This window comes from Pituophis catenifer, unplaced genomic scaffold (genome assembly GCF_029215685.1).
Source record: "Pituophis catenifer annectens isolate HBS135680 unplaced genomic scaffold, rPitCat1.0.hap2 SCAF_545, whole genome shotgun sequence".
NCBI classification, from domain to species: domain Eukaryota; kingdom Metazoa; phylum Chordata; class Lepidosauria; order Squamata; family Colubridae; genus Pituophis; species Pituophis catenifer.
The window spans coordinates 1-21,931 of record NW_027257425.1 but is presented as its reverse complement, the minus strand read 5'-3'; the positions used below and the strand labels follow the sequence as shown (position 1 = coordinate 21,931).

At 40.8% G+C, this 21,931-nt stretch overlaps 1 protein-coding gene across 1 annotated transcript; it reads left to right on the top strand.

Annotated features, from left to right (window-relative positions):
- Window positions 1–1,298: 1,298 nt before the first annotated feature.
- Window positions 1,299–19,254, top strand: LOC139327022 (WAS/WASL-interacting protein family member 1-like; the record flags this gene model as incomplete). Its single annotated transcript, XM_070956705.1, has 6 exons — window positions 1,299–1,378; window positions 8,921–9,050; window positions 10,928–11,092; window positions 13,638–14,408; window positions 16,208–16,432; window positions 19,116–19,254. Coding segments are annotated over exons 1-6 (1,481 nt in total), but the record flags the coding sequence as incomplete, so codon positions are not given.
- Window positions 19,255–21,931: the final 2,677 nt, after the last annotated feature.

Here is a 21,931-nt window from a genome sequence, read left to right as displayed (position 1 = left end):
ACCGGTGGTGATTCGCAGAGGATTTCACCACTGATCTGGACCATGTTTTATTTACAACCTTCACACCAAACTTTCTACTTTTCAAACTGTAGATCAAATTTACTTTCTCTCTGCAACTTACAATATATTTTTTGGGAAGCGATGGGAATAAACTGCAGCCTATTCCTCAATATTCTGTGTTGGAAATATTTAATACATGTATATCTTCCATCTATTTCCCAATAGGACACATCTAAGTCTTTTGGAATATTATTTATCATATGCTGCCTATCTCACAAAACGTCTGCAGTAAAACCATGAAAACAGTGATTACAAAAAACACGCTGCCATTAAGACATTATTATAAAAGACTGAATATGAACTCTCAGGTGTCTTCACACCAAAATCTTTTCTCTTTCTAAAGCTTTTCCATGTCTGAGGTGCCCTGACTTTTTTTGGGTGGGGGGTGGGGGGTATGTAACTAGATGTTAGCACTGAAAGTTAGGTCATCCAGTTCTTAAGCACGCTGGTGGAGGAATAATAAAAATTGCCTTTAAGCTTCTTGTTTTTGGTTTACTTCCTTGATTCTGTAGCACGTAGGAGTTTTGGACTTTTCTTATTTTTTTTTTCCCTTCAAGGAACTCTGGATGGTCCACATTATTGTTCCTCTTTTCTCTGAATTTTATCTTTTATGACAAATTTATGAAGTAGATTAGACTGAGAATTTGAGACTGATCTTCACAAGCATCATAGCTAAATGGAGATTTTTGAATCTAGATCTCTCCCCTGGCAATGCCATAGTAGATATCTTGGTCCAAATAGGACAGATGACCTAGAAACTTGCTCTTTGAAACATTGACATGCGAAGATGTTTGTGCCTTTATCTTATCTTAGCTTTCTGTCCTATATCATCCTATTTCTTTAAACAAAAGTAGATTGACTGGATTTTCAGTCAAGTCAGATCTTTTGCTCTCTAAAACTACAAATTTATTATAAATTATAATGGAGAAAGGGGGAATAGTTGCTCATGAATTTTATTGATTTTTATTCCACCATTATTTTTACAAATAACACAAGGCGGCAAACATACTTGATACTCCTTCCTCCTCCTCTTTTTCCCACCACAACCCTGTGAAGTGGGCTGAGCTGAGAGAGAGTGACTGAGAGAGAGCGCATGGTCATCCAGCCAGTTCTCATGCTTAAGGTGGGACTAGAACTCACAGTCTCCTGCTTTCTAGCTTGATTCCTTCACCACTAGATCAAATATGGCTCAGTTTGTAACCATATAGGTTATTTGTATTCCCCCAATAGGTTTCATTGCAACAAAGGTGAGATTGACGTCTAGAAGATGCCTGTTCCGCCTCCTCCAGCTCCGCCCCCTCCGCCAACATTTTCGCAGGTAAGTTACAATTTAAAAAATAAAAATAATGGAAGAGAGACGAAACTTGATCATCCTAGCTTGTCCTGTGAAAATAAAGCATGTTTTAGACTAGAATGATAGGCAGACAGATTTTCATTTTTTTGTTGGTTTTGTTGTTTGTTCAGTTGGCTGTTTTTTGTTGTTTTTCATATAGTTCTCTTTTAGCTTTTTGTTCTTTTTTTTTTTTGGTGCTTTCTGAAAAACTTGCTAAGATAAATAACATTATTAAAGTTTCAACTACTATGCATATCAGAGTAACAGAATTGGAAGCGGCCTTGGAAGTCTTCTAATCCAACCCCCTGCTCCAGCAGGAAACCCTATACCATTTCATACAAATGGTTGTCCAATTTCTTAAAAACCTCCAGTGTTAATAATAATAATTTAATAATAATTTTATTTCTATACCGCCCTTCTCCCGAAGGACTCAGGGCGGTGTACAGCCAATTTAAAAACACAAGACACAACAATAATTAAAAATTAAAATAATTAAATAGATTTGGCCGATTTAAAACCCCAAAAATTTAAAATACCCCAATTTAAAATTATTAAGTTGATAGCCCGGCCTGGCGGAACAACAGGGTCTTCAATGCGCAACGAAACACCCGGAGGTCGGAGATCTTGCGTATTTCCGGGGGCAGTTCATTCCACAGGGCTGGGGCTCCCACAGAGAAGGCCCTCCCCCTGGGTGTCGCCAGCCAACATAACTTGGCTGATGGCACCCTGAGGAGACCCTCTCTGTGGGAGCGGACTGGTCGGTGGGAGGCTATTGGTGGCAGAAGACGGTCTCGAAGGTACCCGGGTCCTATGCCATGGAGCGCTTTAAAGGTGGTAACCAACACCTTGAATCGCACCCGGAAGACCACTGGGAGCCAGTGCAGCTCGCGCAGGAGGGGTGTCACGCGGGCACAACGAGTTGTGCCCATAACCACCGCGCGGCCGCATTCTGGACCAGTTGGAGCCTCCGAGTGCTCTTCAAGGGGAGCCCCATGTAGAGAGCATTACAATAGTCCAGCCGGACTACAACTTCTGGAAGCAATATCAGGTGCCTTTGGGGATCAAAGTCTAGTCATAAAAGCTTGCTGTCTTGAGTTATCCTGATTTACAATGAAACAGTGTGGCATTAGGGTTAAAGATTTGAAGTAGGAGCACGGAATCATCCATGGACGCTGATTGGGTGACTTTGGGCCAGTCATGCTTTCTCCTTCTCACTCTCTTAGCCCAGTTATTCTCAGGGAGGTTGTTGTGAACTTAGCTAGATCTTCTACTGTGGATTTATATAGAAGGACATACTGATAAAAAAAATAGAATAAAAATAGATTATGCTACTATGATGTAGACCTTAGATCAGGGGTGTCAAACTCGATTTCATTGAGGGCTGCATCAGATTTGTGTTTGACCTTGGGGGGGCGGGGGGGGCCAACATGTCACTTGTGTTGCGGGGCACCTGTGGTGGGCCCGAGTGCTCCGCCAGTGAAAACGGGCTCCCGAGCTCCATTTTTGGGTGCAATGGCCTCCTACAACTCTCTGCCAGTGAAAATGGAGCTTGGGGAGCCACATGTGGCCCTTGCAAGCTCCGTTTTCATTGGCAGAGGCACTGCGGGTCAGTCCTTCACTACTTCCAGGAGGGCCCAGCAGGCCAGATCTGAGCACTCCATGGGCCAGATCCAGCCGCTGGGCCTTGACTTTGACACCTCTGCCTTAGATGATTCCTAACCGGGTTCATACATCAAGACATGAAATGTTTTGTTTGTTAAACAAACAAATGTGATAGGCAAATCAGGCTACTAAGTTTCCTCAACAAAGCTTTGTTGGGAAAAAAATCCTGGCTTAGCAGATGTGCTCAGCTTTGTGATGATTAAAATAAATCATATATACAGGATAAATTACAATGGCACTCAACTGGCGTTATTTTGGGAAAGGATCAAAAATAATCCCCTACTACTCCTGAGTTAGCTAAAATCATGCTACATTTATGAAAGTTAACAAAGAGGCAACCTTGCAAATGTAGGTATGGAATTGGGACCCACTCAGTGCTTCCCATAGAGATAGATTCAGCATTTCTGTAATAAGTTCCATGTCTCTCTGGAGCAGCGTTTAAGGTAGTCACTAAACATCTGGAATATGTTTTGGAGGAGTGAATATATTCAACACATTTACCCACTACTTCTCCATTCTCATTTATCTGTTTACCCATGAAAGGGGATACTATCATTTGCTTAAGCATGTTTTGCTGAACTTGTTAAACAATTGGCTAGGTTTGTAAAATGTACTCAGTCAGGCATCCACAACCTCTTTTGTCTGGTGTGTATGTTTAAAATATTCAGAGCATGTAAAGGGTTGCTAGGGTGAATGGTTATGATTTACAAAATAATCAACAACAGGGCATGTAATTAAGTGCACAGTAGTCCAACCCCCTGCTCAGGCAGAAAGCCCTATACCATCTCAGACAAGTGGCTGTCCAATCTCTTCTTAAAAACCTCCAGTGTTGGAGCATCCAAAACTTCTGGAGGCAAGTTGTTCCACTGATTGTTCTAAGTGTCTCCTTAGTTCTAGGTTGCTTCTCTCCTTGATTAGTTTCCATCTGTCCTGCCTTCAGGAGCTTTGGAGAATAGGTTGAGTCCAGTGGTGGGTTTCAAATTTTTTTACTATTGATTCTGTGGGCGTGGCTTAATGGGCATGGTGTAGCTTGGTGGGCGCGCTTGGTGGGCATGGCAGGGGAAGGATACTGTAAAATCTCCATTCCCTCCCCAATCCAGGGGAAGGTTACTGCAAAATCCCCATTTCTTCCCAATCAGCTGGGACTTGGGAGGCAGAGACTAGATGGGGGCGGGGCCAGTCAGAATTTTTACTACCGGTACTCCGAACTACTCAAAATTTCCACTACCGGTTCTCCAGAACTGGTCAGAACCTGCTGAAACCCACCTCTGATTGATTCCCTCTTCTTTGTGGCAACCTCTGAGATATTGGAACACTGCTATCATGTAAATATAATAGAAATTTAACACAACAACAAAGCACAAGAACATTGTGCAAAATTTACACTGAAGATGGGAGATAGTGGTAGGAAGTAAAATATACTTTAGTTAAATTTTGAACAAACATGAGTCAGCTTTTAAGACATTTGAGAAAATTTAAGCTGTTTCATCTTACCCTTGCAAATATTTTCATATGTTTATATTAAATTTTATTATAGGCTGGTATTTCTGTTAAGAAAATATAGTTTAGATTTTCTAGCAGTACACAGCATATTTTAAACATAGGTTGCAAGTTTAAGAAATTGGAAATAGCTACACAGCTGTTTGAACTGGCAAATGAAAAATCTTCAAGTGGTTTTAATAAAAAGTATTGTAATCAACAATTTTGCTCCTCTACAAATAAAGCCAGGAAATCCTATGAGATTATCCACTAATCTAAAAGTGTTAGTTTATAGAAAATAAGTTATGCAAACATGTCTTTCCAAATTAGCAATTTTTTAAAAGTGTAGCTTCCTCACAGGCTTATTTGTACTCGAATTTGATTGTCTGCTTTCATTTAAGTCCCTAGACATTCAGAGATGGATGTGTAACTGGGCTGGGCATATTTTTACTACATTCTTGTTTGTTAGTTAGTAAGTTTATAACATTTATACAGCTGCCCTTCTTATATAAAATTGCATCTTTAGAGGCCACATATCTGCCATTTATGCTACATGCATTTTACTTCAGGAAAAGAAATTTCCAGAGTTAGTTAATTAGCTGAGCTTCTCATTCATAAATACTGATCAGTCTAGAGGTATTCTCATTCTGGAGAAGCAATGTGATACCTATATACCAGAGGTGTCAAACTCAATTTCATTGAGGGCCACATCAGGGTTTTGTTTGACCTCAAGGGGGGCATGGCCAGAGTGGGCGTGGCCAGCTCAACTTCACTCATCAAGGCTCCGTTTTCAGCCATGACAGCCTCCTGCTCCGTTTTTGCTGATAGAGGGTGCAGGAGGCCATCATGGCTGAAAACATAGCCCCGGGAGGCTGCACGTGACCTCCCCAAGCTCTGTTTTCGTTGGCAGAAGGCTACAGGAGGCCGTTGTGGCCAAAGACTGAGCGCAACCTCTCCGGCTCCATTTTCGTTGGCAGAGGCACAATGGGCTGGTCCTTCACTGTTTCCAGGGCCAGATCTAAGCACCCTGTGGGCCGGATGTGGCCCTTAGACCTTGAGTTTGACACCCCTGCTATACACCAAAGCACAGAAAAAGAGTAAGAAATAATAAGCCAAGCAATTTGAAGGCATGATATAAAAGGAAAGAAAAGGAATCTATTTAAATCTAGTTTACACCAATACATTTCATTATATTGCTCCAGTGGTAAAATCCAATTTTTTTTACTATCGGTTTTGTAGGCGTGGCTTGGTGGGCGTGGCAGGGGAAGAATACTGCAAAATCTCCATTCCCTCCCCACTCCAGGGGAAGGATACTGCAAAATCCTCATTCCCTCCCCACTCCTGGGGACAGGATATTGCAAAAACTCCATTCCCATCCCACTCTGGGGCCAGCCAGAGGTGGTATTTGCCAGTTCTCCGAACTACTCAAAATTTCTGCTACCGGTTTCCCAAGCTACTCAAAATTTACCGGTTCTCCAGAACCTGTCAGAACCTGCTGGATTTCACCCCTGTATTACTCTACATATTTCTGTCCTTCTTTCCACCATGTCTCTGTACCACTTCATGTATTGTCTTTTGTTATTATTTTTCTCACCTCCCCCTTTTTGAGGATGTCATTAGTTCATTCCCAACCTGACTTTCTTTTATCATGTTAAAAACAACTGGTTTAGTCTTTAATACATTCATTTTTAGAGAAAAAAAACATTTCTTTTTTGCTTCATAGGATCTATTTAATGTTTGCTGCTAATCATTTGAGTTCTTAATCACCTACATAGCATCGTCTCCCTACAAAATGGATATACATCCACGTTCCCAACTCACACAAGTCTAATATCACCATGAACATGAATGTACATTTAGCCGTAATATTAATTAATCTACTGGGGGGAAATGACTCAGCCTTGTCTTTCACACTGCTTAGAGTTGAGCCATTGGTTAAGTATTCAGTTTATTCACCTTTATTCCCCTGAACCACATACATCAGCCTACATTCATCTACATATTTGTGCAAAATATTTCATTCTTCCAGCTGATTCATTTTTGTAATGTCTTTTCTGTGTACAATGCAACTTTTTCATATCTATATACTTCTCTATAACCTTCCGAAAGACAAAAATCTGGTGTGTATAAATCATTGTCCCAGGCTGAATACATTGATGGCTGATGCCAAGCTTGGCTTATGCCTGTGATCCTACCATCAGATGTAGGTCTAGGACAGTGATAGCTAACATTTTTGCCATTGTGTGCCGAAAGTGGGGGGAGCGCATGGGGCCGTGTGCGCGCGTGCGTGCTCACGCCCTTAATTCAATGTGCTCCATCCCCCCAAACTCCCCCCGCTTTTGGCACACGATGGCACGATGAGCCCGGTAGGCCCGTTTTTTGCCCTCCCCAGGCACCAGAGCCCTTCTAGGAGCCTGGGGAGGGCAAATATGGCTTTCCCCACCCCCCTGGAGGCCAGAAGGCCAGAAACAGCCTGTTTCCTGACTTCTGGTGGGTCCAGAAGGCCTGAAAATTAGCTGGCCAGTGCGCGCATGCGCGCTGGACCTAAACTAAGGCAACGCTCGTGTGCCTACCGATATGGCTCCGCATGCCAGCTGAGGCACGCGTGCCATAGGTTCGCCATCACTGGTCTAGGACAGTTCTTCAGTCAATTCGTCATGGAACAACTCGTCATGGCCAATTCTTTGTGGGACAATTTGCCATGGAACAAGAGTTACATTAATATCAAAGGAGTTGTGGAATATAATCATTAAAGAAAGGATGTCAAAGGAGGGACAAAATGAAATGTGAATGACAAAAATTAAAATAATTCTAAAATAATTTTAAATAATTAAATTAAATTGTTGAATTATTCTGCGGCGAGTTGTCTGGTAGCGAGTTGACCATGGTGAGCTGTCCTGTGGCGAATTGGCTGTGGTGAGTTAGCCGTGGTCAATTGGTCGTGGTGAGTTGGCTGCAGCGAGTTGTCCCATTCCAATTAGATGCTGCCCTATCAACCATGATGCTAAAAAGTATCCACTGGAACGAATCCTTAAATATCATTTTTCTTTATCTTTTACTGTGTATTCATCCATCTTTTTTATCAAACCATTTACCAATTTTTCTTGAAATGCTGTTTTTGAAATAAATTATCGGTGCAACCTCTCTTCATATCATTTTCCATACACATATGCAGCCAAACATTGTTTGATGAATCTCACTCCAAACATGCATTCTGAAATGATACATTTTGCTGTGTGATGGTAAGATATTTAAGCAGAGGAAAATAAAAATATTTCAATACTGGTTTTTTTTTTGGAGTGAAGCTTGGCAAATTTCTTCTTCTTCTTCTTCTTCTTCTTCTTCTTCTTCTTCTTCTTCTTCTTCTTCTTCTTCTTCTTCTTCTCCTCCTCCTCCTCCTCCTCCTCCTCCTCCTCCTCCTCCTCCTCCTCCTCCTCCTCCTCCTCCTCCTCCTCCTCCTCCTCCTCCTCCTCCTCCTCCTCCTCCTCCTCCTCCTCCTCCTCTTCTTCTTCTTCTTCTTCTTCTTCTTCTTCTTCTTCTTCTTCTTCTTCTTCTTCTTCTTCTTCTTCTTCTTCTGACATTCTGTACTCCTTGCTACTGAGAAAAATGGCTTGAAGTCTTTCTAGACTTAGCTTGACTCAAATAAGTCTTTAGCTTTAAATTGCTACTACTTTGAATTAGTAACTATGATTCAAGGCTACGTGGATTTGTGGAAAGACATGATAGTTTTAAAGATTTCTTCCTAAAATACATAAAAAGCCAAAATGTTAGCAATTGTTGTTGAACAAGATGCAGAAGTGGGTTTCAGCAGGTTCTGACCAGTTCTGGAGAACTGGTAGCAGAAATTTTGAGTAGTTCGGAGAACCAGTAGTAAAAATTCTGACTGGCCCTGCCCCCATCTATTCTCTGCCTCCTGAGTCCCAGCTGATTGGGAGAAAATGGGGATTTTGCAGTAATCTTCCCCTGGAGTGGGGTGGGAATGGAGATTTTACAGTATCCTTCCCCTACCATGCCCACCAAGCCATGCCACGCCACCAAGCCACACCCACAGAACCAGTAGTAAAAATTTTTGAAACCCACCACTGACAAGATGTAATATATTTTCTTCATCCCCAGGCTGTGCTGATGGAGAGTAGGCACACTAGGTAGCACTGTTGATATCAATCAGAATTTGGAAGTTACTCCATTTAACCCAGCCCTCACGGAATTGTAATTTGAAAGGTATAAAATCTGATCCAGCTAAGTGTTTCATGGATGTGCAAGCAACAAAGCTCTATAGGAAATCATGAAGCTCTGATGCAAAAAAAACGTGCTGGTTTCAGGAAGAAATATTCTGATTGAAGTGCTTCTGTCCTCGTTCTAATATTTTGTATTTTTACTTTGCAGGCAAACATAGAGAAGCCTAGTTTGAATAAATCAGAGCAGGCAGGACGAAATGCTTTATTGTCGGATATTTCCAAAGGGAAAAGGCTGAAAAAGGCTGTTACCAATGATAGGAGTGCCCCAGTTCTTGATAGTAAGTATTTCCTTCTAGTCAATGGAATGGCTGAGCCTGTGAGCCTGAACTCTGGAGGCCTCACACCTTCCTTCTCAGAGGCCCCCTGGGTCTTCTTGTCCTGGCCCTGCCTCCTGCTTTGGAAGAGTCCCTTGATAGTTGTCTCTGCTACCATCTGTCTCCCAGGGATACGGTGTACTTTCCCCTAACCATTGATAATTTTAAAAAAAGCATTGGAGAGGAACTTCTTATTCCAAGTCATAAAGACTCTAAAAAAGGAATATTAGTCCTGCACCAATGAAGATTTGTATAAACAGTTAAAATATACTCAATTACAGAGTTTACACAGAAAACAAGATAGAAAATTTAAACATCAAGAGGGAAATAAACAACAGTTCTAATGCAAATTCCATCTTGGCCTTGTGATCTGTTTCTTCAGAAATATAACCCTCTTCAAAAAAGATATTTTATCTGATTCAGTTTCTTGTACTTCCTTTTTTCTTGAAAATTACACTTTAATCTGAACTCTGAAGAACAATGTAAAAGCCTTCATTTCTCAGCCTCGACGTTCAGCAGATTTTAAAAACAAACAAAAATACTATGCCCTGCAGGACAAATAAAGCATTTCTCCTTCGACAAGATGTGGATGGAGATATCTAAATTGGCACAATAGCCATCTATGGCAGGGGTGTCAAATTGGCGGCCCGTGGCTGGATACGTCACATGTAGGCCACACCCACCCCAGCTCTGCAAAGGCAAAAAACATTGCAAACCGTCACGTAACGCGATCAAGTTTGACACCCATGGTCTATGGGAATCTGAGCCTGCACTCTGTGCATTCACAACAAACACTCCAATATATGAGAGAAATATGGTTTTCAGTTTTCTCAGAACCAGTCTGTTTTGCCTTTCTAGCAATAAAAATATCAAATATGTAAAACTTGAAATAATTTATATAATAACTCCCTCAGTTTCCACGTGTGTAACTGGAAGTTCCAACCATTCCTCTGTCTTTAAAGGGCAGACCAATGTCACCTAACAGAAACAGAATGAAAATGTCATTAAAAGAAGAAGACAAATATAGCCTTTACATTTTAAATATCTGTAATGCAACCATTTAATAGTGAAACAGGTAAACTACCCAGTTGTTCATATCATAGAAAAACAGCCACATAAATAAAAAGAAGAAAATGCTCCCAGCAGACCACAAGATGTTGCTGGTCTACAATAAATAGGATTTCTCAGTCCCAAAGCCCCAGTAAAAAGATGGGAAATTTTCTATTATTATTATTGTTACTACCATTATCATTATCATCATCCTTAAAAGATATTAATTGGTTTGAATTATCTCTGAAATATAATTCTAAAGCTGACATAAAACAGAATTTCCTATTTTTTACTGAAGTAATTTATTCTAAGATCGAATCAAAGAAATTCTGTTGGTGTTCTTAGATTTCCTTTTACCTAGAAATAAATGCCAGTCATTAATCTGAAGTTGTGGGGAGATTTTATTCATAACAATCTGTATGTAGCCGTTCCAAGGACTTCAATTTACATGATTTCCAGCCTTCATGATGAAAGATTAGACTACTAGCTGAACATTATGAGAATTGAAGTCCAACACAGCTGCAAGGGACCGGATGGGGAGAGGTTAATGTGGTGAGTTAGCATCACAGACTTAAATAAATAATAATTGCTGTACACTAAACTAAACTTCTATTAACTAAAAATTCTTAATTAATATGGTTATGATATAAAGGCTTGGAGTCTAAAGCAATTTTCTGTTTAGGGACAGGGTGGTTATTATTTAATTTAAGCTAGATATAAATAGCCAAAGTACGGTATTTGTGGATTCAGAATCGTGATTTAAGAACCCTTCAATTTTCCTCTCTTTGCAGAACCAAAAGGGTCAAGTGGTGGCGGAGGTGGCAGCTCTGGTTTCTCCAGTGGTAGCTGTGGCAGCGGTAACAGCGGTAACAGTTATGGTGGCGGTGGACCTCCTGGCTTAGGAGGATTGTTCCAAGCAGGGATGCCAAAACTTAGATCTACAAACAGAGATAATGGTAAGGAGGAGGTGTGCTATCAAGGCAGCTGCATTCCTAGAAACACAGTACCTTGGACTGACTATACTTAATACTATTAAATCTGTGAAGCCAAAAACTCAAGAAAACATTCTTCTCCTATCACAAAAGAACAGTGGTTTCTCTCAAGCAAGATATTTAACTTCCTGTGTGCTGCAGGCACAACAAGGAAGGGGCCTTGCATCATTTCCGAGCTGAAAAAACCCACAGGTTTGTCTCAAAGTGCCACAAGAGTCTTCGCTTTTGGTCTATGTTGAGTTATACAGTTGTTAATAGATCATGTGCACTTGAAACTGAACATTGTTCCTTTACCCGACCCTAGATGTTCTTGGCACAATTGCTGGGTTTTTTCCCCCCTTTTTGTTATCAGGCGTAGAAGTATGGAAACAACACATAAATCCTTTTTTTAAAAAAATGTTGACTCAGTATTCACCACTTAGGCATGTCTCCACTTGCACTTAACCACAGTCCTAATATGCCCTGACATTTTTTTTTTCTCTGCGGGGTTCCCATGGTGCTCTCCAAACCCTTAATGGCAAGGTTAAGCCATCTATAGCTGTTATGTAGCATTCCCCCCACCCCACACACAAACTTGAATGATTATGTGGCATTAAGTCATTATTGATTCTTGGCAAGATAGACTTCCTCTATGACAATCTGTCCCTAACCTAGTCCTTCAAGTCTTCAAATGAGGCACCCATTCCTACTCTAGAGAGCTAAGTCCTCACATAATATGTCCAAAGTCGCGTAGTTTAAGGCTGGCCATTTGCATCGACATTATTCAAAGTCAACTCTAGATTGTATGAAATCTATTAGGTTTTATTGCCCATTACCATGGAGGAAACTAGAAATAGAGGTGGCAGTTGGAACAGGGATTGGCAGTGGGAACAGCCTGTCTTATGCCATTATAGTTTTCTGCTGACTCAAGGGTAGCTAGAAAATACTTTTTAACTCAGTTGTGTGGAAAGGTATTAAGCCAAGATCACGTTACTTTTTTTCCTGCCTCTCCCCTATCTAGAGAATCGTATTTAGTTGCTCCATTGCATTCAGGTTCTTGCCTATTCATTTTATTCATCAATAATTTATACCCTGCTTTGCAAAGTTCAAGATGCTAGCCATGAAATTTTTCTGTTTTATCTATACAATAATTCTGTGAGCTTGGATAAGTGATTTGTCCAATTTATCAATCAACCCGAAGTCCATCAATTCAGCCCCATAATAGTGTATTCTCCAGGCTGCACTGATTTATTTAATAGGTTGGAGTTATATAGTATATTAGTTGGATTTGCATATCAGACCAAACCATAATGCTGGTTTGATTTGGATTTAGCATGTTGTATATAAAATCTTAATTTTACTTAATTTTACATACTTCATTGTAACTTAATGAAGTATGTGCAATGATTTAGTATGACATGGTTTAGTATGACATGTAGACCAGTCAGGAAATTGTGAAAGTTAATATAATAATAATTTTCCATTAGGCTGTCTTTTATTTAATTGTTTTCATTATGCTGGTATCAAATTTTGGAACAGCATGCCTGAAAAAGAGTGATATGTTTATTTTAGTTATTTAAGATGCTTATTCACCAACTCTCATTTTAAAAAGTCCAACAGCATTTTATAATAGCAGTATAAAATTACAAGATGGCAATATATATATATATATAAACAGTGCACAGATTTCCACAAAGCAATATGCATTGTACCACATGATTTATTGTTTTCTTGACACTTCAATACATTTCTTGGCCAGAGAATATAAACCAGGGAGTTTACAGGAAGACAGATTTGTACCTTCTTTGTTTGCAAGCATATGAATGAAGTAGCACTGTTAAAATACCTAAAGTGCACTTTGAACAAGTGGTGATATAACAGTTGTTCAAAGCCAGCATTATCTCTTATGTCAAAGCAGCTTTTTATAGATCTTCCTTTTAATCTCATAGCACTTAACATGCCAGAGTTTCTTTGAGAGGTTGCCTGTTTTCCTTCAGGAAGTTTAGGAATAGTCCAGAAATGCCTTTGCCCTTCCCTCTTGTTTTATAGTATATTGAATGTAGAAGTTTTCTTCAAGAGCTACAAAGCAGATCTAATTATACTTACTGAAATTAACATAGAGAGGGTAATAACACGAAATAAATGGAGCCTCGTTCAAATACGAAGTGAAAACTCTTATACAGTTGTAGATTTTTTCTCTCTCTAATCTGGCTTGTATTAGCCGTTCCTGGCAGCAAATCAGCTTTTCCAACCTGATAACTTCCAGACGTTTTGGACTGTTACAAGCCCTAACATCCACAATGGCTTTTGGGCTCAGGATTATTGGAATTGAAGTTCAGTATGATTGGAAGTGCCTGAATGAGTAAGATTGCCAGTTGGATATATATTAAGAGGAAGGAGCTGTTGCTTTATATTTCCATCTTTTCAACATTATAGGTCAAAATTGATTATACAAAATCCCCCAGATACAATTTATTTCCCCTTCTACACACCTCTGTACATGGATCTACTAATTGCTTTCTATTTTTAGATTCTGCAGGAAACAAAGCTCCAGTGTTTCCACCAGGAGGGCGAGCAACATCCGCAAAGCCTTTTTCACCTCCAAGTGGAGTAGGCAGATTTCCGGGTCCTTCTGGACTAAGAGCTCCAGTTCCAGAGCCACAGAGAAACCGAATGCCTCCCTCAAGACCTGACTTTGGCTCCCGGCCTGACACGGGTGCTCCTCCTGTGCCAAATACTCCAAGACCTATTCCATCTAGTCTGTACAACAGGGGACCACCCCCTGTGCCCGGGGCCAGCAGACAAGCGAGCTTAGGGCTTACCCCTCCACCTTTCCCAGGTAATAGAAATTTAGGGCCTGGAGGATCCATTCGACAATCATCACCAGTTAGTCCTCCGTCTCCCTTCTCAAACAGGCCTCCTCTCCCTCCAGTACCAGGTAGGCCAACAGAAGATAAGACACCTCCACCATTACCTCCAAGTGGAAACAGGCCATCTTTTGGCAGGGAGGCTTCCCTACCACCTCCCCCGCCCCAAAACCATAAACCACCAATTCCTTCCACACCACGGCCACCTGCAGGATCTCAGGTACCTCCTCCTCTTCCCCCAAGTCGGCCAGGCCCACCTCCAGTTCCACCGGCATCTGGCGGAAATGATGAAATGCCACGGCTTCCTCAAAGGAACCTATCGCTAGGCTCTTCTCAACCTCCATGTCTGCCTGGCTCCAATCGTCCTGGACCTCCACTTCCCCCCCCAGTTGAGAGACCACCGCCTCCTGTAAGGGACCCGCCTAGCAGATCAGGTAAGATTATCTGAGCAAAAATTACTACAAAATGTAAAGCCATATTCTGAATGCAGGGTTATGCAATATATATATCCATACATAAATAGCGTGAGGGCAAAGGGTGAGGGACAGAAAAAGCTGCTACCAAGAACATGGTCATATGAAAAAAACAATGAGTCCACGGAAGCCATGTAACCTAACAAAACCCTCCCTAGTTATCACAAAGATAAAGGGAGGAAGAGAGAAGCAAATTTATACTTGCAAGATTTGTTATGGCTTTGCAGTAAAAAATACTAATCACCTATATGGCATTGGATTCCTAGTCTGATCTACCTGAATATGGATGGAGGGATGGGATGGATGGATATTGTTCTTAATGTTCTCTGAGCTTGTTTCTTTGCTGATTCGTTATTGGGCCAGGTAACAACATGGAGGGTGGAATTCACTAGCTGTATATGTGTAGTAGCTTGTCGTACCAGCCTTGATTGTTCTTTTTTATCTGGTTCCAGTACTTGCCTATCTGACTGTTGGTTAAAAGATGTGAAAAGAGGGATAAGAGGGTTTAAGTCTGTTTGCCTCTTTTCTTCATCTTTTGATTGCTTTCTTTCTGAAATGGATTGTAGGCAGTGCTTATCTCAGTGTTTTTGTTTATGACTGCTTTGTAGGAAAATTCAGCCTCCTATAGGAAGAATTCCTCCTTTAGGAATTCCCTTGCATTTTTGGATTTGGCTTAGTGTAGGATACATACTGTTTTCTAACTGAAACTCTGGCTGAACTTTTCAGCATGTTGTAAACTTAAGATACGTGATAGTTATGTCTTATGATTGCCAGTTGATGTTCATGGAAGCTTTCTCAAACTGAGAATTCAATCTCTGCCTCTTTGCCCCAAGCAGAATTAGATATATGTGTGTGTGAGAAGCTACCTAGGAAATAATCAGACGAGTGGCAGGAGCCCCCAGGCTTAATGATTGGAGAAAGAAGCTTAGGAAATTTAGGAAGAACCCACCTTAATGGATTAAGCAATTTAAAATGGCAACCTTGTACCTTAAGGCTTGCAAGATTCTGTTGATGTAGCCTTACAATAAAGTAGAATGATTTCATCTAGTTGTGTTCCCTGTCTGGTTTACCTGGGAGGGATAATGGCATTTGCTTATAGCTTATGAGAAAAATGGGTGTGTTTTTCCAAAATAAGGCACTGGAGTGGGGGCTTGTTTGGAGGTTTGAGAAGAGTGATTGGCTCTGGCAAAAATGTACAGTCAGTAACTACTTTTTGTTCAGGGATGCGGTGGCTCAGTGGCTAAGACACTGAGCTTGTTGATTGAAAGATTGGCAGTTCAGCGGTTCGAATCCCTAGTGCTGCGTAATGGGGTGAGCTCCCATAACTTGTCCAGGAGTGGGTTTTATTTACCTTTACTACCGGTTCGCAATGGGGCTGCACCCATGCGGAGAAGCTTTCTGATGACATCGAGGTCGGTGGGCAGAGCCTCCTGCCGGCTTTACTACCGGTTCTATAGAACCGGTCCGAACTGGGGCAACCCACCACTGACCTTGTCCCAGCTTCTGCCAACCTAGCAGTTTGAAAGCACATAAGAAATGCAAGTAGAAAAATAGGGACCACCTTTGGTGGGAAGGTAACAGCGTTCCGTGTGCCTTTGGTGTTTAGTCATGCTGGCCACATGACCATGGAGACATCTTCAGACAATGCTGGCTCTTCAGCTTTGAAATGGAGATGAGCACCGCCCCCTAGAGTCGGGAACGACTAGCACATATGTGTGAGGGAAACCTTTACCTTTACTTTTTGTTCCCATTATTTTCAGGATCTCTCCCTCCACCCCCACCTCCGCTAACCAGAAACGGAAGTACTTCCAGGGCACTGCCAGCTACTCCCCAGCTTCCCTCAAGAGGAGGATTTGAAAAACCCAGAGGTGGGGCTGTGCCCCCACCTCCTCCTGACAGGCCAGGTTCTGGAGCACCCCCACCCCCTCCTCCATCACTCCCGTCATCTGTCCTCCGAAATGGCTTCCAGGATTCATCCTGTGATGGTGAGTGATGGTATTCCTGTTTTGACATTGTCTGAATGCCTAGTTTCCAATCTGTCAGTGGAATGGTGGAAAAATATGATTTGTGAGCCTCACACGTACAATAGCAGGTATGGAGAGTCTCGCTATACAGTTGGAAGAACTTTCTTGCCTTCTGGAAGGAACTCAGCATTCCTTAGAGCAAGAGAATAATTTTCCATATACACTGGACTCTTGCAGACATAAAAAACCAGAAGGGAAATAAAGGGTCCCAATTATTGAGGCTTCTGGGGAATCAACTTGTCTTGAGTTTATAGGAGAAGAAGCATAAACAGATTAGCGATTAGCCACCATCCTGTTCATTTTGGTTGTTCATCTCCAATTTATATTTGGACGAGGATTTGGAAGAGGGGATAGATGGGGAACTCATCAAATTTGTGGGCGACATCAAGCTGGCAAGAATAGCCAACACTCCAGAAGATAGGCTTAAGATACAGAAGGATCTTGACAGACTTGAACATTGGGAGCTATCTAACAAAATGAAATTCAATGGTGAAAAAAGTAAGGTTCTACATTTAGGCAAGAAAAACAAAATGCACAGGTACAGTATATGTGGTATCTTGTTCAATAGTAGTAACTGTGAGAAGGATCTTGGAGTCCTAGTGGACAACCATTTAAATATGAGCCAGCAGTGTGCAGCAGCTGCCAAAAAAGCCAACACAGTTCTAGGCTGCATAAGCAGAGAGATAGAATCTAGATCATGTGAAATGTTAATACCACTTTATAATGCCTTGGTAAGGCCACACTTGGAATACTGCATCCAATTTTGGTCGCCACGATGTAAAAAAGATGTTGAGACTCTAAAAAGAGTGTAGAGAAGAGCAAGACAGATGATTAGGGGACTGGAGGCTAAAACATATGAAGAATAGTTGCAGGAACTGGGTATGTCTAGTTTAATGAAAAGAAGGACTAGGGGTGACATGATAGCAGTGTTCCAATATCTCAGGGGCTGCCACAAAGAAAAGGAAGTCAAGCTATTCTCCAAAGCACCTGAGGGTAGAACAAGAAGCAATGGGTTATCAAGGAGAGAAGCAATCTAGAACTAAGAAGAAATTTCCTGACAGAACAATTAGTCAGTGGAACAACTTGCCTCCAGAAGTTGTGAATGCTCCAACACTGGAAGTTTTTAAGAAGATATTGGATAACCATTTGTGTGAAGTGGTGTAGGGTTTCCTGCCTAGGCAGGGGGTTGGACTAGAAGACCTCCAAGGTCCCTTCCAACTCTGTTACTCTGTATTATATATCTATCTCAGTTCTTACTTCTCTACATAAACCAGTCAGTCCAGTTATTTGGCTTCAGATTTACACAAAAAAAAGGAAGTGAAAGTATAGAATAAACAAGAGAGCAGTAGCAGATTGGACGAGACTTCAGATTTACATGGCATATGTTCTTCTGGCCACCTTCCCTTTGCTTGAACTTTTCTTGCTTATTCTGCCATCTCCAGAGGACAGAAGCAGAAGGACCAACCATAATGAGCTGGATGGTGGCTAATCACGGATCTAATTATGCTTCTTCTCCCATAACCTCAAAGCAAGATGGTTCCCTAGAGGCCTCTCTGGTGGTATTTGGGATCATTTATTCCCCCTCTTGCTTTCAACACCATATTAGCAAGAGTCCTGGTGTTTATGGAAAATTCTTCTCTTGTGGAGTTCTGGAAGGAACTCTCCATTTTTTCCAGAATGCAAGAAAGCTCTTTCAACTGTATGGCGAGAGGTTTCCATATCTGTCATTGTATATGTGAGGCTCACACATCACATTTTTCCACCACTCAGTTCATATAATAATCAAAGGCTAGTTATAAAAAAATACTGATTTTTTTTATAAGTAAAGAATGTTTCATTTCAATGTAAATGCAGATGATGGAGGGAACAAACCTTTGACCACCTTAGAATTTATATAAGTCCTTGTATTTTGCATCAATCTTGCTAGAGATAAGAACTATAAGAGAAGCTGAGCTTGCCTATCTGGATGAGTTATATTACAGAACATTATTGTTGCAAAGATGTTAGAAATGTTTTGATGAATAAATAGCAGATGTTGTAAGCTCGCATGTTGTTAGTAATATTTTTATATGGTTTCATGACCAGTGCCAGGTTGATTTTAGATATATGGACTGGGTGAAGTTAATGAGAATGGAAAGAGGAAGTGAAATGAATTTACTGTTCTTTTCAGTTAAACATATTTGTAATAATATGAAAGTCCTGTTTAAAACAAATTAAAAGTATGTAAAATCATGAGACAATTTAAGGAAAAAATTGATGCATTCAAGACATATTGGATGTCAGCCTACCCTGAATCAAAGGGATGTACAGTATTTATGTTGGAAAAATAAAGTGATTTGAAGCTAAAGATGTTCCAATATTTGGAAATATAATGCCACCCTCAGTCTCATGAAAAATAGTCTCATGAAAAATAAGCCCAACTATGCTAAACAAGATCTATTCACATTTGGATGTACGCCCAGTTTAAGACTGGTTTACAAAATATACACTCTATTGAATAATATGTCAACAATCCAATATTTTGTAAAATGTAGTAGTCAGTTTTATGGAATGCTCTTGAATGAGCCTATTAGTTGAGATTTGTATTAACATGATTTGTCTTATGTATGCACTAATGTTATACAATTCCTTTATGTTTATCTAGATGAATGGGAAAGCAGATTTTCCTTCCATCCTCTGTCTGACTTGCCACCTCCAGAACCATATGTGCCCATGAACAAGAGTTATCCTAGTAAATTGGTAAAAAATGACAATAGAAGTAAGTATTTTTTTTCCTTTAGAAAGTAGATTTAATAGTAGCGTACTTGGTGAATTATTTCTGAGTTGAAAATATGTGAAACATTTTGAATGCTCATCAGATACTCCATAAATATTAAATATAATTATTTTTTGTAAGATCATGGAAAGAGTACCAGTTAGCTCAACAGGAGTGGCTCAGTTCTGCTCTCTTCCCCAATGAGTTATTTCAGTGATCCAATTGGATAGTCTGGTAGATTGCAAGGTAAGTCAGATAGATAGGCCATATATTACTCATAAGCAGGGATGAAATGCTCCCGGTTCAGACTGGATTGCCTGATCCAGTAGCGATGGCGGCAGGTGGTTCGGAGAACCGATAGCAAAAATCCCTGCGCCCCCCCAACATGCCCAGCTGAGCCGCACAATCATCAGAGGCTTTTTTTTTTTTTACTTTTAAAAGCATTTTTTCTACAACCTCTTCCGACGAAAAAATGCTTTTAAAAGTAAAAAAGAAAGCCTCTGATGATCGCGTGGCTCAGCTGGGATCATCAGAGGCTTTTCAAAGCATTTTTTTCTGCAACCTCTTCGGCCGAAGAGGTAGTAAAAAAAATGCTTTGATAAGCCTCTGACGATCCCAGCTGAGTTGCCTGATCGGCAGAGGCTTTTCAAAGCATTTTTTTGCAACCTCTTTGGCCAAAGAGGTTGTAGAAAAATGCTTTGAAAAGTTTTTTTTTTAAAAAAGTTGGCCACGCTCACCCAGTCATATTACCCCACCAGCACCAAGTCATGCCCACAGAACCGGTAGTAACAAATTTCATCCCTGCTCATAAGTGCCAGTCAGGCCTACCTCAACCCACCTCTGTTTGCTGAAAAGGCAGATAGATACCTCCCGCCAAGATAAGCAGCGAAAGGTGGAGAAACAACATTGCCCTGATTCTCTGCTGATCTGCTCCTTCTGTAGATATTGGGGAAGGAAGAAGCACAAACCACTAGCTGTGAAGAAAAGATAAGCAAGCAGAAAATAAATACAGATAGCTAGCAAATTTTTATTCAATGAAGTTCCTCTACCTTCAGAATTGTCAGCAGATAGAATGACTATTCTTCGTCTAGTGATTCACTCTAATTCATCATCATTTTACATCGGAGGTGCATCAGAGGGCACAATAATAAAATCTTAAGGGACTAGATTTTAGAAAAATCTCAACGTTTTCACTGTTGAGAAATGATAATGTCATATTACTCTCATGCATCATAAAAATTATTGCTTAGTGCTCAACATAGTGTTTAGTAGTTAAAGCATCAGGCTAGAAGCCAGGAGATTGTGAATCCTAGTTCTACCTTACACATGGAAGCTAGCTGGGTGATTTTTGGCCAATCCTCCTTTCTCAGCCCAACCTCACCAGGCTATTGTTATGGGGAAAATGGGAGGAGGAAGGAGTATCTTGTGTGTTCACCACATTGAATTATTTATAAAAATAATAAAGGTAGGATACAAATAAATATTCTAATTGCAAAAATATGCTCTTTATCTATAACCTTAAACAGTCATTTAATCAAAGTTTAATATTAAAAGGTTATAACCTACAAAATATATTCTGGGCCATAAGTGCTTATACAAACTATTGTTTTTCCTTTCACATTTCTTCTCTTCTGAAAAACTTAATTTGTCTTCCTTTTTGGGGTGGTGAGAGGGGTTAGCTATAATGCTGCATTTAAGGGTGCCATAATTCTGCCATGCCAATAGATGTCTCTTCAAGATTTTAAAAACCATGATAGCCAAATCTTGAAAGGCTGACTAATTTGAATGTTTAAATAATTTATTTTTAATGAGATTGCTTTTATATTTGTATAGCTTAGAACTATGATCCCCAACCTTTCTGGCTTGGTGGCCCAGGGGGGAGGAAAAAGAGATGGTTCTGTGTGAGTGGCATTTGTGCAAATGGCGGGCATGCACATCTGCCCTTAGTACAAATGGAGCTTCGCACATGAGCGTGCCTGCCGCTCGCTCAAATGAGCTGCATGCATGCGCGTTCACCCCGAGGGGTGTGTGTGTTTCTACTTACCTTTACTACCAGTTTGCAACGGCTGTGCATGCACGCTTCTGCACATGCGCAGAAGTGTTCTGATGACGTTGGGGGTCAGTGGGCGGAGCCTCCCGCCGGTTTTACTACCGGTTCTATAGAGTCGGTCTGAACTGGGGGCAACCCACCACTTACACGGCACAGTTCCGAGCAGGCTAAGGCCAGTAATCAGGGAACCCCTGGCTTAGAACATTGTATGGAGTTGCATGAAGGGGGCCTATTCCCTGAAAAGACTGCTATCTGCAGAAGTGTTCCATTTTCATCAGAATGGTGAAAGTGTCATGGCATTACAGTGTAGATTGTAATGTATTGTAGTTCTTTCTTTCAGTGTAGTTCTTTCTGCGCCAACTCAGAAAGCTCAAACTGTCAAAGAGCTGCTGATACAGTTCTACAGAGGAATTATTGAGTCTGTCATCTGCACCTCTATAACTGTCTGGTTTGGCTCTGCAACCCAACAAGACAGACACAGACTTCAATGGATAATTAGAACTGCAGAAAAAACAATTGCTACCAACCTGCCTTCCATTGAGGATCTATATACTGCACGAGTCAAAAAGAGGGCTGTGAAAATATCTACAGATCCCTCACATCCTGGACATAAATTGTTTCAACTTGTACCCTGAAAACGACACTATAGGGTACT